We start from the raw sequence: 10,465 nt of genomic DNA on the forward strand, positions 1-10,465 counted from the left end.
TTAAAGCACAAGTCAGCCATAAGATGTGTGTGGAAGTTTATTTATGATTTTCGAAATTTTCGTAAATAGAGAAATACAGGAACAGAAGTTTACAGAATTTTCAAATTGTGTAATGTTTTCTTAAAAATAAAGACCAAAGCATTAATTTTTCATGATATAACTAACAAAATATTTTTGTGACTATTAGTATAATTATTATTGCGCATTAATAATGGCGCAAAGATCGTTTGCATCAAAATTATCAACGTAAATATTACTTTGTTATACATTTAACTAAATTCTTTTAAGTAAACTGGATAGGAAAGTAATTTAATCACAATTCTCACAATGAAACGAGAAATTTGAATAAATTTCATTATAAGGCGATTAAAAAATAGTCCCTAATTTTAGTATCTGTTGAATAATTGACTTTTAAGAAAAATCAATCATTCGCCATCTTTTATGACTAATTTTTAAAATAATTTTTTAGATATTCTGCAGCGGAAGTTAGAAAAGCAGTTCAGACTGATCAAATTATTTCTACCAGCAACTCATTCTGCTCATCTTCAATATCTTTGAATGATTTAGTTGACAGTCTAGACTTTGAAGAGTTTTTACAACAAAAAACATCGTCCCTAATATTTCGTGACCCTCTGAAAAATGTACTCGAATTTCCTCAAAATGATGTCTGTATCAAGACAACGCCTCGCAAAATTCGCACTGAAAAATATGTTTTACCAGAAGAATATAAAACTAATAAGGAAGAGCTTCCGATGCATATAACTGATTGTATAAAATCCTATACGAAGGCCTGGAAGCATATAAAATTTTCCTGTCGTGATGAAATGTACTCGGATAGATATGAAAGAAAAATTGATCCTCTTTCATATCATCATCAAGAATATGAAATTGATAACTCTATAAGTTTCATGACTGGAATGGATGATTCAACATTAGTAATGACTGGCAGTTGTGCAAGTTTGATTTCTTCAACAAATACAGATAATACATTAACGCCTTCATGTCGTGGATCTTGGATATCAGGAGGTGATGTTGAAGAATGCAATAATTTAAGATCGGTCGTGTCAGATCCCCTGATAGCGATCCTTGAAAAAGTTCCTATTGAAAGTATTGATAATGAAAATGAAAAAAATCGTCAAAAGCATAGACTTCGAGATATATTCTCTCAAATTGTCGAAGAGGATGATTATATTGAAAGACGATTACCAGCTGAAATACCAATGGAACACATGGGACATCGATTTATGGTAAAATTTTTGCAGTTGAAATTTGAAATAGAAATAGAACCAATTTTTTGTTGTGCTGCAATTTATGATGCAAAAGAAAAGAGAAAAATATCTGAAAATTTCTACTTTGATATGAATACTGAGAGCATTAAACGGATGTTAAATTCACATATACCTTATGCCGATGTCAGTACCCAAAGTCGTTCAGCAATTTTTGAAGTCAGCCATCCGTCAAACGATCTTTTTCTTGTTATTCGATTGGAAAAAGTATTACAAGGAGATATCAAAGAGTCAGTTGAACCATATCTTAAAGAATTTTCGAACGTTGATAAAGCAAAACTTAATGCAATCGATTATACTGAAAGATTAGGAAAATACCGAGCTCCATTTGCATTCACAGCTATATATTTAAATAATATATTTAAAGGAGAAAGTGAAAAGGAAGATAAAGATAGCATTCAATCGACAAATGCTAGCTCAAATAGTTTAGATCGCAAAAGTATAAACAGTTTCGATCAATTTAAGAAGCGCGCGAGTGAAACTGTAACCACGACATTGTCTAGAAGGGGATCATTGGAAAGAAGGGAGAGTCAAAGACGCTCATGGTCTCCTTTTGAAGACTTTGCCAACTCGATTGAAAGTTTTAAGCCAATTTCAATTACAATATCAAGCTTTTTTAAGCAGGAACCAGAAAAAATGAAAGATGAGGATCTTTATAAATTTCTTCCAGAATTAAAAAGACCAGGCAGTACAGTAATGAAAAAATACAAATGTATTCCTGGATCAATTAAATTAGAAATATCCCCACTCGTTGAGGGAGAAGTAAAAAATGCATTATCTCCAGAATTGGCAACAATCAGTCCATATAATGAAAGCGAAAAAAATCTACGACCAACAAAGGAAATTTTGGAATTTCCTGTTATTCCGATTTACAATCCTCACTACGCTTATCGCAATTTATTATTTATAAGCCCAAAAGAGCTTAACTTCTCCACAAGAACAGGATCAGTGCGAAATATTGCTATAAGGATGCAGATTATGGCTGGAGAAAAACCATCAGATGCTTTGAATGTAATTTTTGGAAAGAGCTCATGTCCACAATTTCAAAACGAAATTTATAGTTTGGTCAATTACCACAGTAAAATGCCATCGTTTTATGATGAAGTGAAAGTCCAACTACCAGCAAATTTAAATCAAAATCATCACATACTTTTTACAATCTTCCATGTTTCGTGTCGTTCCGACAAAACAACAGATTTAATTGAAACGCCTGCTGGTTGGACATGGATACCACTGTTGGTTGAAGGTCGTTTAAATGTTGGAGAATTTAATCTACCCATTTTGTTACATGATCCACCACCGTCTTATTCGTATATATCACCCGACGTAAATTTACCCGGACTAAGGTGGTGTGATAATCATAAATCTCTTTTTACTGTCGTATTGGATGCATTTTCAACAATTTATACAGATGATCAATATTTGTGTAAATTCTTCTATCTTGTGCAGTGCTTAAAGAACAAAAAAATTGATACGCATATTGGCACTGAATTGAATTTTGAAAAGGAATTGAAGAAATCATTTCATGATCTCCAAAGTGCAGACTTGAATGCTCTCGTTAAAAATCTTCAATTAGTTATGGATAAATTAATTGAACTTTTAGTAACAAGCTATAAAATTGGAAATCACGTTATGTCAATTCAATCGAATGTATTTGAATCAATTTGTCTTATTGCTGATAAACTTTTTGAATTACAAGACACACAAAATTATGGTCGTCAAGCGATTTTAACAACCTACGTTCAATATCAATGCACAATCACACAACCAACAGAAAAACAGCCAACTCATTGTGAGGAAAGTGACTCATCTGAGCAGACACGACATTTGCATGAAGAAATTGCTCTCCATTGGGTTGTTGCAAATAATGCTGCAGCCGAATTAAGTCTAACAAATTCATGGTTTCTATTTGAATTAATTATTAAAAGCATGATTGAATATTTGGACAGTTCTCACCAATTGAATGCACCGAGGAAGAATAGATTCTCTCGACAATTTACAGATGATATTCAAACATTAGTTCAAATGATTGCATCGAAAATTATCGGATATCATTTTTCAGACAAAAATTTGGCATTCAGCTTAAATAATAGCTTAGCATTCTTTGTTTATGATTTATTCTCAATACTCGATAGAGGATTTGTATTTCAACTTATTAAGAATTTCCTTAAAATTATTACGACAAAAAGTTCATCAAGCTCTCCAGAAGTTAATCATTATAAACTCGATTTTCTTCGAATTGTATGTAGTCATGAGCATTTTATAGCTCTCAATTTACCATTCGGAACTCCATTTACTTATAATATTTCTGCACCAGCCTCTCCAACATTAAGCATAAAATCAGGAACTAGTCAACATTCTGGATCTACTAACCAAGATAAATTTGCATTCGCTGATCTAACTGCTGATTTCAGACAGCAGCATTTTCTCATTGGGCTTATTCTTGTCGAAATATCACAAGCCTTTGAAACACCGTAAGTTCTTTTTCCTTCATGTACAATCAATTAGATTCAAACTATAATTAATTTTTTAGGAATCAAGCACTACATGGTCGCGCTATAAGATGCATTAAAAACTTGATGACTTCTCATGAAATTGTGAGTAATGGATTATAAAAAATAAACCTTATCTAATTTTAATTATATTATCTAGGACTCGAGATACAGTTCAATTGAGGCAAGATCTCGCATAGCTGCTCTCTATTTACCTCTTTTAAATATTGTTATGAATGCTCCTTTATTCATCTTCGAACAAGAACACTATTTGTTGGATGATTATCAAGGACCGACTATTGCTACTTCGATCATCAATCCTGATATTTTTAATGCCATTTCTGGAAGCAGATTGTATTCTGTCAATCAAGAATCATTGAAGACAACAAAAGTACAGCTGAGTGATGCACATACAAAAGATCTTCTTCATTGCTTTTTATGGATTATTAAAAATTTAGAGAATTCTGTTCTTTTAAAGTTTATAAGTTTTCTGCCACCACAAAGAGTTCATTCCTTCCTTCAAGTATTAAATAACTGCATACCATGTTTTGAATATAAAGGACAGGCAGTTAAGCCGGAACCAAATTTATCGCAAAGAAAGAGCCAAAGTTTTCGTAAGACATCTGATATGAAAGAAAAGTTAGAGGATATAATTCGAGGAACTGGATCTGCTCGCAATGATTTGATAAACCGAAGAAAAGACGGAAATGTGAATGAAAAGTTTCGATTCCGAAAAGATCAAATGTTTTATAGAACATCCTTGCAGGGTCAAGAAGCAAACAATATTCATCCCAAATATGAAGATGCCGACTCAATATTTTATATTGCTGGTTCATTGTCGACAGAGATAACATTAATTATACTCGATGCACTAGAAATTATAATACAAGTCGCTTCATCATCCGAAGTTCACAACAATCTTCTCGGATCAGTTTTAAAAGTTCTTTTACATTCTTTATCACGAACACAATCATTAAATGCTCTAATCAACTTATTTGGTTCACAAAGATCGTTTGTGAATAAATTTCATAATTTACTTTTCGACGAGGAAAGCGATAACTGTGCAGATTTATGTTTGCTATTATTAAAACACTGTGGATCATCAATATCGACAATTCGTTCACAAGCATCTGGATCTTTATATTGCTTAATGCGTCAAAATTTTGAGTTTTATGGAAATAACTTTTCTCGTGTAAAAATGCTGATAACTATTTCGTTATCATCTCTAGTTGGTGGATCCACATTTGAAAAGACTTTTAATGAAGTATCTTTGCGCCGGTCTTTAAAAACAATATTGGTATACGCTGAAGAAGAACATCAAGATTTGCAAGCAACTTCATTTCCGGAACAAGTCAAAGATCTGCTATTTAATTTACATATGATTTTGTCTGACACTGTCAAAATGAAGGAATATGCAGAAGATCATGAAATGCTGTTAGACTTGATGAATAGAATCGCAAAGGGTTATCAAAATTCACCAGATTTACGTCTGACTTGGCTTGAAAATATTTCTAAGAAGCATATTGAAAAGTCTAATTTTACGGAATGTGCTATGTGCCTTGTACACATGGCAGCACTTGTTAGTGAATATTTACACATGTTAGAATCTCAAAATTATCTTCCTGTTGGTGCTGTATCTTTCCGACATATTTCGCCAAATGTACTTTCGGAATCAGCTGTGTCAAATGATGTAGTTCAACCTGGTGAAGATGGAATGTGCTTGGGAAATCGATTTACTGAAATAGGACTTAAGAATTTACTCGAAGCTGCTGCTGAAAAATTCCAAATTGCTGGAATGTATGAAGCAATGAATAATGTCTATAAAATATTGATTCCAATCTTGGAACATTCAAAAGAATTTCAAAAGTTGGCCAAAGTTCATGGAAAATTACAGGAAGCTTTTAATCGTGTTGCACAACTGAATGGAAAGAGAGTTTTTGCCACCTATTTCCGTGTAGGATTTTATGGATCTAAACTTGGTGATCTGGATCAGTTAGAATTTATTTATAAAGAACCACCATTTACAAAACTGCCAGAAATATTTAATCGACTCCAAATGTTTTATGAAGGGCGTTTTGGAAGTGAAATTGTTGTCATCATTAAAGATTCAAATCCAGTTGATGTATCTCAATTGGACCCTGAGAAAATTTATATGCAAATTACATTTGTTGAGCCATACTTTGAAGCTTTCGAGTTAAGACAACGAGAAACTCATTTCGAACGAAATTTTAACATAAATCGTTTTATATTTTCAACACCCTTTACAAAAGCAGGAAAAGCACACGGTGAATTGCACGAGCAGTATAAGAGAAAAACTATATTGACAACTGCGAATCATTTCCCATCTTTAAAAACAAGACTACAAGTAATATCTAGACAAACCATAATTTTAGAGCCAATTGAAGTAGCTATTGAAGATATACAGAAGAAGACTTGCGAATTAGCTGCTGCCACAACTCAAGAACCTGCAGATCCAAAAATATTGCAAATGGTTTTGCAAGGTTGTATAGGAACAACTGTTAATCAAGGTAGGTGTCATTTTCTCGAATGAGAAGATAAATATTAAAATAATTTTTTTAATTTGACATAAAGGTCCGTTGGAAATGGCAATGGTATTTTTGTCAGGAATAGCTGATGGTCAAACTGAAATCACCAAAGAACAAAACAAACTTCGATTGTGCTTCAAGGACTTTTCCAAAAAGTAAGATACATATATCTATGTGACTTTATATTAGTTTTTTTCTCATTTTTTCTATTTTCTTTCTTTTTTCATTAGATGCAATGACGCATTAAAGAAGAACAAGAACTTGATTACATCAGAACAAAAGGAATACCAAAAAGAAATTGAAAGAAACTATTTGAAATTTATTGAAAGACTTAATCCTTTGATTAATATTAGTCGAGCACAAACTATTAATATCAATTCAAAAAATAACAAATCTTACTTACGGTGGTAATTATACTGTAACTTACCAGAATTTTATTAATATTTTACAAACTTTGTGCGTGCATGTAACGATTTTATTCATATTCTTTTAGTTTTAATAAAGCTTTATTCCTATATGATTCAAAGATATATTTGTTACTAGTCAAATAACTGGAAAGCCATGTTATGGTCACAAATTAAATTTTGCCCGATATAGTTTGTTTAAAATCCAATTAAATACCTATACACTCATGCAAACAATAATTTCATAAATTACTCATTTAATACCTAATACAATTCATGCATTCAAAATGACTAATCAGTATAGATCAACATATTTCCGAGACTAATTATTGATAATGAATACCTTAATTCAAATTCTGTTCCAAATCAAATTCCTATTTATAATTTTTAAAATTGTCGGCTTTGGAACGAGTAAAAAAAGTTTGATGGATTTGTTTTAAATGAATTTTATTCTTTTCATTGATTCTTTTTCAATACAATTATAAGGAAGAAAAAGAATAATTAATAAAAATGAAATGATTATAGTAATAATAATAATAATATATATTTTATTTTATGTGTACCTAATTAATAATTTTACCACTTTTTACATATTCCTTTTTTTATAAAGTAATCATGAAAAACTATTAGGTATTTTTATAAAATTATTTTATTCTTTTTGTAGTCTAATGTGTAATTTTTTTCATCTTGAATTACGGACAATAGATGAAAATGCAATCTTGATTTTCTGTATGTAGGCATTCAATAAAGTTTTCCAAAATAATAAAGATAATAAAATAACATTTTTTAACAAAGATCTCTAAATGAATAAAAAGAATTATTCGCCATGCATTGAGCTCTTACATAATTTCTCTTTTTTTATAGATATAGGTACATAATGTATGGTTTAATTAAACTATGCTTTAAGGGATGGTATATTATAATTAATAAAAAGAGATAGATAGAGGACATATATTTCTTGTCAATAGAAACTCAATTTTTATGTAAAACTCATTCAATAAGTGTTTAATTAATTTTGATAAATTGCTGATTATTTCAATTCATAACAATGAGATTTGATTTGCTTTAATTAAGAGGACTTGATTTATTTTCTCTAAATATTTTTTTTTCTTTTTCTTTAATGTTCGATTCAATAAAAACTTTCAATAAGAATGTTAGGACTATCACGAGAATTTTACTTTAACTATACTATACGAACAGTTTTTCTTTTGCTGTCATAAGGTTTCCCATTGAAAGAAAAAAAAAACTTATACCCTCTGCAGTCATCATTACTTTCATTATGATACATTAATATCTTAACTAGTCCTCAAACATGAATATTAATCTTCTGTTGTTGTAGCCGAAGTTTGAACATCATTATTGCTTATTGCATTATTTGTTTGTTGTTCAGTTGTTGTTACTGTGTTTGCCGGTTCATCAAAAAGCGAAGAAGATTCGTCAATTGATTGTTGCTGTTGAGGCTGATCTTTATTATTTGTAGTATTAGATGAAATAGGTACTTCTTCCTCCTTGCTTGGTGTTTTATCATCATCAGTATCAAAAGCTAAAGGATTGCTTCGAACTTTTGATCCGAGAGCTTCATGTTGCGGACTTTCTTCTTCTGTAAATAATCCCATATTTGATTGATCAGTGAGTGTCGGTGCGACAGGAGATGATGTAATATTTCCTCCACTTGGTTCTTGCTCATTTGTTGTTGTTGTAAGATTATGATGTATTAATGATGATGCGCCTTGAACCAAATGTGTTGGCATTTGGGCATTTTGCTGAGCTTGTGTTAAATTATTGGTACTTCCTTGGCCAGAGGAACCGCCAATAGCACTATTTGACAGAGACTTTCTGGTTTTCTCAGACTTACGCCACAGTGTAATTTCTTGCTGCTTAAAATAGCGACGATCCTCAGTGTCCATTAAAACAAGATTAAGAAAATAACGCACAGAAAACTTTTTGTTAATATCTCTCATCGTTGGTGTTAGATCATACCCTGCCAAAAATACACGGATTGGAATACTTTCGCCTTTGACGGGTGCTCCATCCATAATTTCATACTTTGCGATCGTTTCATTTTCCGTGAAAACATTCGACCCTAAAATAATTAAATTTTATCAATTTTCTAGTCGATATCGATGATTTCAAATACTTACCAGCACCAGTTGTTTCCCTTTTAATAATAGCTATTTCCATATGCTTTATTTTGATGCGAACCAAAAGAAAATAAATCTTTCCAACAATAACATCTTTAAGATGATATTTGCTTTTGTTGTATTCAAATTCTATGTGTAGACAGTCTTCGATACCCACTTCCATTTTTATTGGACTATTCATGTCTGGATAGCTGCTTAATGTATGTACAGCAATATCGACTTCACGTACAATATCGCTTATTCGTCGAACAATTGTTACACGCAAAAAGTATCTATAGTGTATATGGAATTAGAATTAAAGATTAAAGCCATGATTCTTAAAAGAAATAAAAAATTAAATACCTTAAACGAACATTCGAACCAGTATAAACTTCGTATGGTTTTTCCACATTCGGAAACTCAAAGGGATAACTGGTATTCTTAATTAAATCTCCATGCCTCGCCAGTTCTTTTAATTGTGTTAAAAACTCATGATGATTTCCTCGATCATAAAATAACTCAATTTGGCCTATGAATTTATGATAAGAAAAAAAAAACATTATTGTACTGATTATGATAATTTCTGTAAAATGTAAAATATCTGTTTTATGGTACCGACCTATCAATTCGATTTTGATTCCTTGATGCTCTAGTTTCGTTCCAGGCTTTTTTAATGTTACGTTGACCTGAAAAATGTTAAGAATTCAATACAAAGAAAGAATTAAATAAAGAGCAGCAAACACATATTATTAACATAATTGCAATGATGGTGATAAATAATTGATAACATGAAGTATGTAAAACAAGGAATGAAGATTTAAATAAATTCGTGTGGGGAGTTTCTCTTCTCCGGAAATCGCGATAATGAAATCAAAGGCGTAGCCAAATTAATTTGATGCTGTATTTTAAGGATATATGACTTGATTTACCTTGCCAGATATTGTTTCTCCATCATAATACAATAATAATTTTTCTTTTTTTCCACTTTCATCCATACGACACTCTGCATATTTTCGATTCTCTGTATCTAAGAATACAATATCTATATCAGCGGTTTGTCCGAATCCCAGGAAGTTCTGTAACACAATCAGTATGATTAATAACTATTTAAAAACACTTTAATTATGAATTTACCATCTTAAATCAGAAAGTTAACGATGAAAATAATAAAAATTCACGGAAAATTTCTTTATGCTCGAAAAATAAATCCGTATTAGTGATGACGAAAAGCAGTAATGAATCCAGTCTTTCTATCTTCACAAGACTAATGCGCACTGGTTTATATTATCCATAAGATAAACTTTTATATATTTTTAACTACCTATGTAAGTTATTAAATTTCAGGTACAATTTCACATATGAAAAATTATTTTTATTTGATATTCAAACCAATCTTTAACAATTCAGCACTATTCAGCTGAATAAATGTGCAACATTTTTATCAATGTAAACAATTGAAAATTTTATTGGCTAAATTATAATATTAAATATGTATAGTAATTGAAACAATCATTTGTGTTGAATTTTATAAGAAGATTTAAATATTTTAGTTAAAGATAATCGTATAAATAGGTAATAGGTAATAGGTAGGTAAAGTCATAAAAAATGGGTTAAAAA

The 10,465-nt window shown here is 30.8% G+C and overlaps 2 protein-coding genes across 2 annotated transcripts; one reads left to right on the forward strand and one right to left on the reverse strand.

Moving 5' to 3' along the window:
* The first annotated feature begins 74 nt into the window (after window positions 1-74).
* Zir (dedicator of cytokinesis) lies at window positions 75-7,309 on the forward strand. Its single transcript, XM_070647181.1, has 6 exons — window positions 75-246; window positions 470-3,760; window positions 3,820-3,883; window positions 3,939-6,306; window positions 6,371-6,479; window positions 6,555-7,309. The coding sequence occupies exons 1-6, from the start codon at window positions 212-214 to the stop codon at window positions 6,733-6,735; spliced, it is 6,048 nt and encodes a 2,015-aa protein (XP_070503282.1). The 5' UTR covers window positions 75-211; the 3' UTR covers window positions 6,736-7,309.
* A 47-nt stretch (window positions 7,310-7,356) lies between these two features.
* Window positions 7,357-10,141, reverse strand: Vps26 (vacuolar protein sorting 26). Its single transcript, XM_070647184.1, has 6 exons — window positions 9,983-10,141; window positions 9,778-9,924; window positions 9,468-9,534; window positions 9,212-9,377; window positions 8,870-9,141; window positions 7,357-8,811 (listed from the first exon to the last, which is right to left on the reverse strand). Exons 1-6 carry the CDS (start codon window positions 9,983-9,985, stop codon window positions 8,048-8,050), a joined length of 1,419 nt encoding a protein of 472 aa, XP_070503285.1. The 5' UTR covers window positions 9,986-10,141; the 3' UTR covers window positions 7,357-8,047.
* Window positions 10,142-10,465: the final 324 nt, after the last annotated feature.

This window comes from Chironomus tepperi, unplaced genomic scaffold (genome assembly GCF_022539635.2).
Source record: "Chironomus tepperi strain 1889 unplaced genomic scaffold, CSIRO-AGI_Ctep_v1 contig_376, whole genome shotgun sequence".
In the NCBI taxonomy this organism is placed as follows: domain Eukaryota; kingdom Metazoa; phylum Arthropoda; class Insecta; order Diptera; family Chironomidae; genus Chironomus; species Chironomus tepperi.

Bases quoted from the DNA above. Each gene is read 5' to 3' on its own strand.
- Zir (XM_070647181.1), top strand. From the start codon at position 212: ATGGCGCAAAGATCGTTTGCATCAAAATTATCAAC. The intron at 247-469 runs GTAAATATTACT...ATAATTTTTTAG, and splicing joins TTTGCATCAAAATTATCAAC to ATATTCTGCAGCGGAAGTTA. The intron at 3,761-3,819 runs GTAAGTTCTTTT...TTAATTTTTTAG, and splicing joins TCACAAGCCTTTGAAACACC to GAATCAAGCACTACATGGTC.
- Vps26 (XM_070647184.1), bottom strand. The intron at 9,378-9,467 runs GTCGGTACCATA...ATAAATTCATAG, and splicing joins AATCAAAATCGAATTGATAG to GCCAAATTGAGTTATTTTAT. The intron at 9,142-9,211 runs GTATTTAATTTT...TATACACTATAG, and splicing joins GGTTCGAATGTTCGTTTAAG to ATACTTTTTGCGTGTAACAA.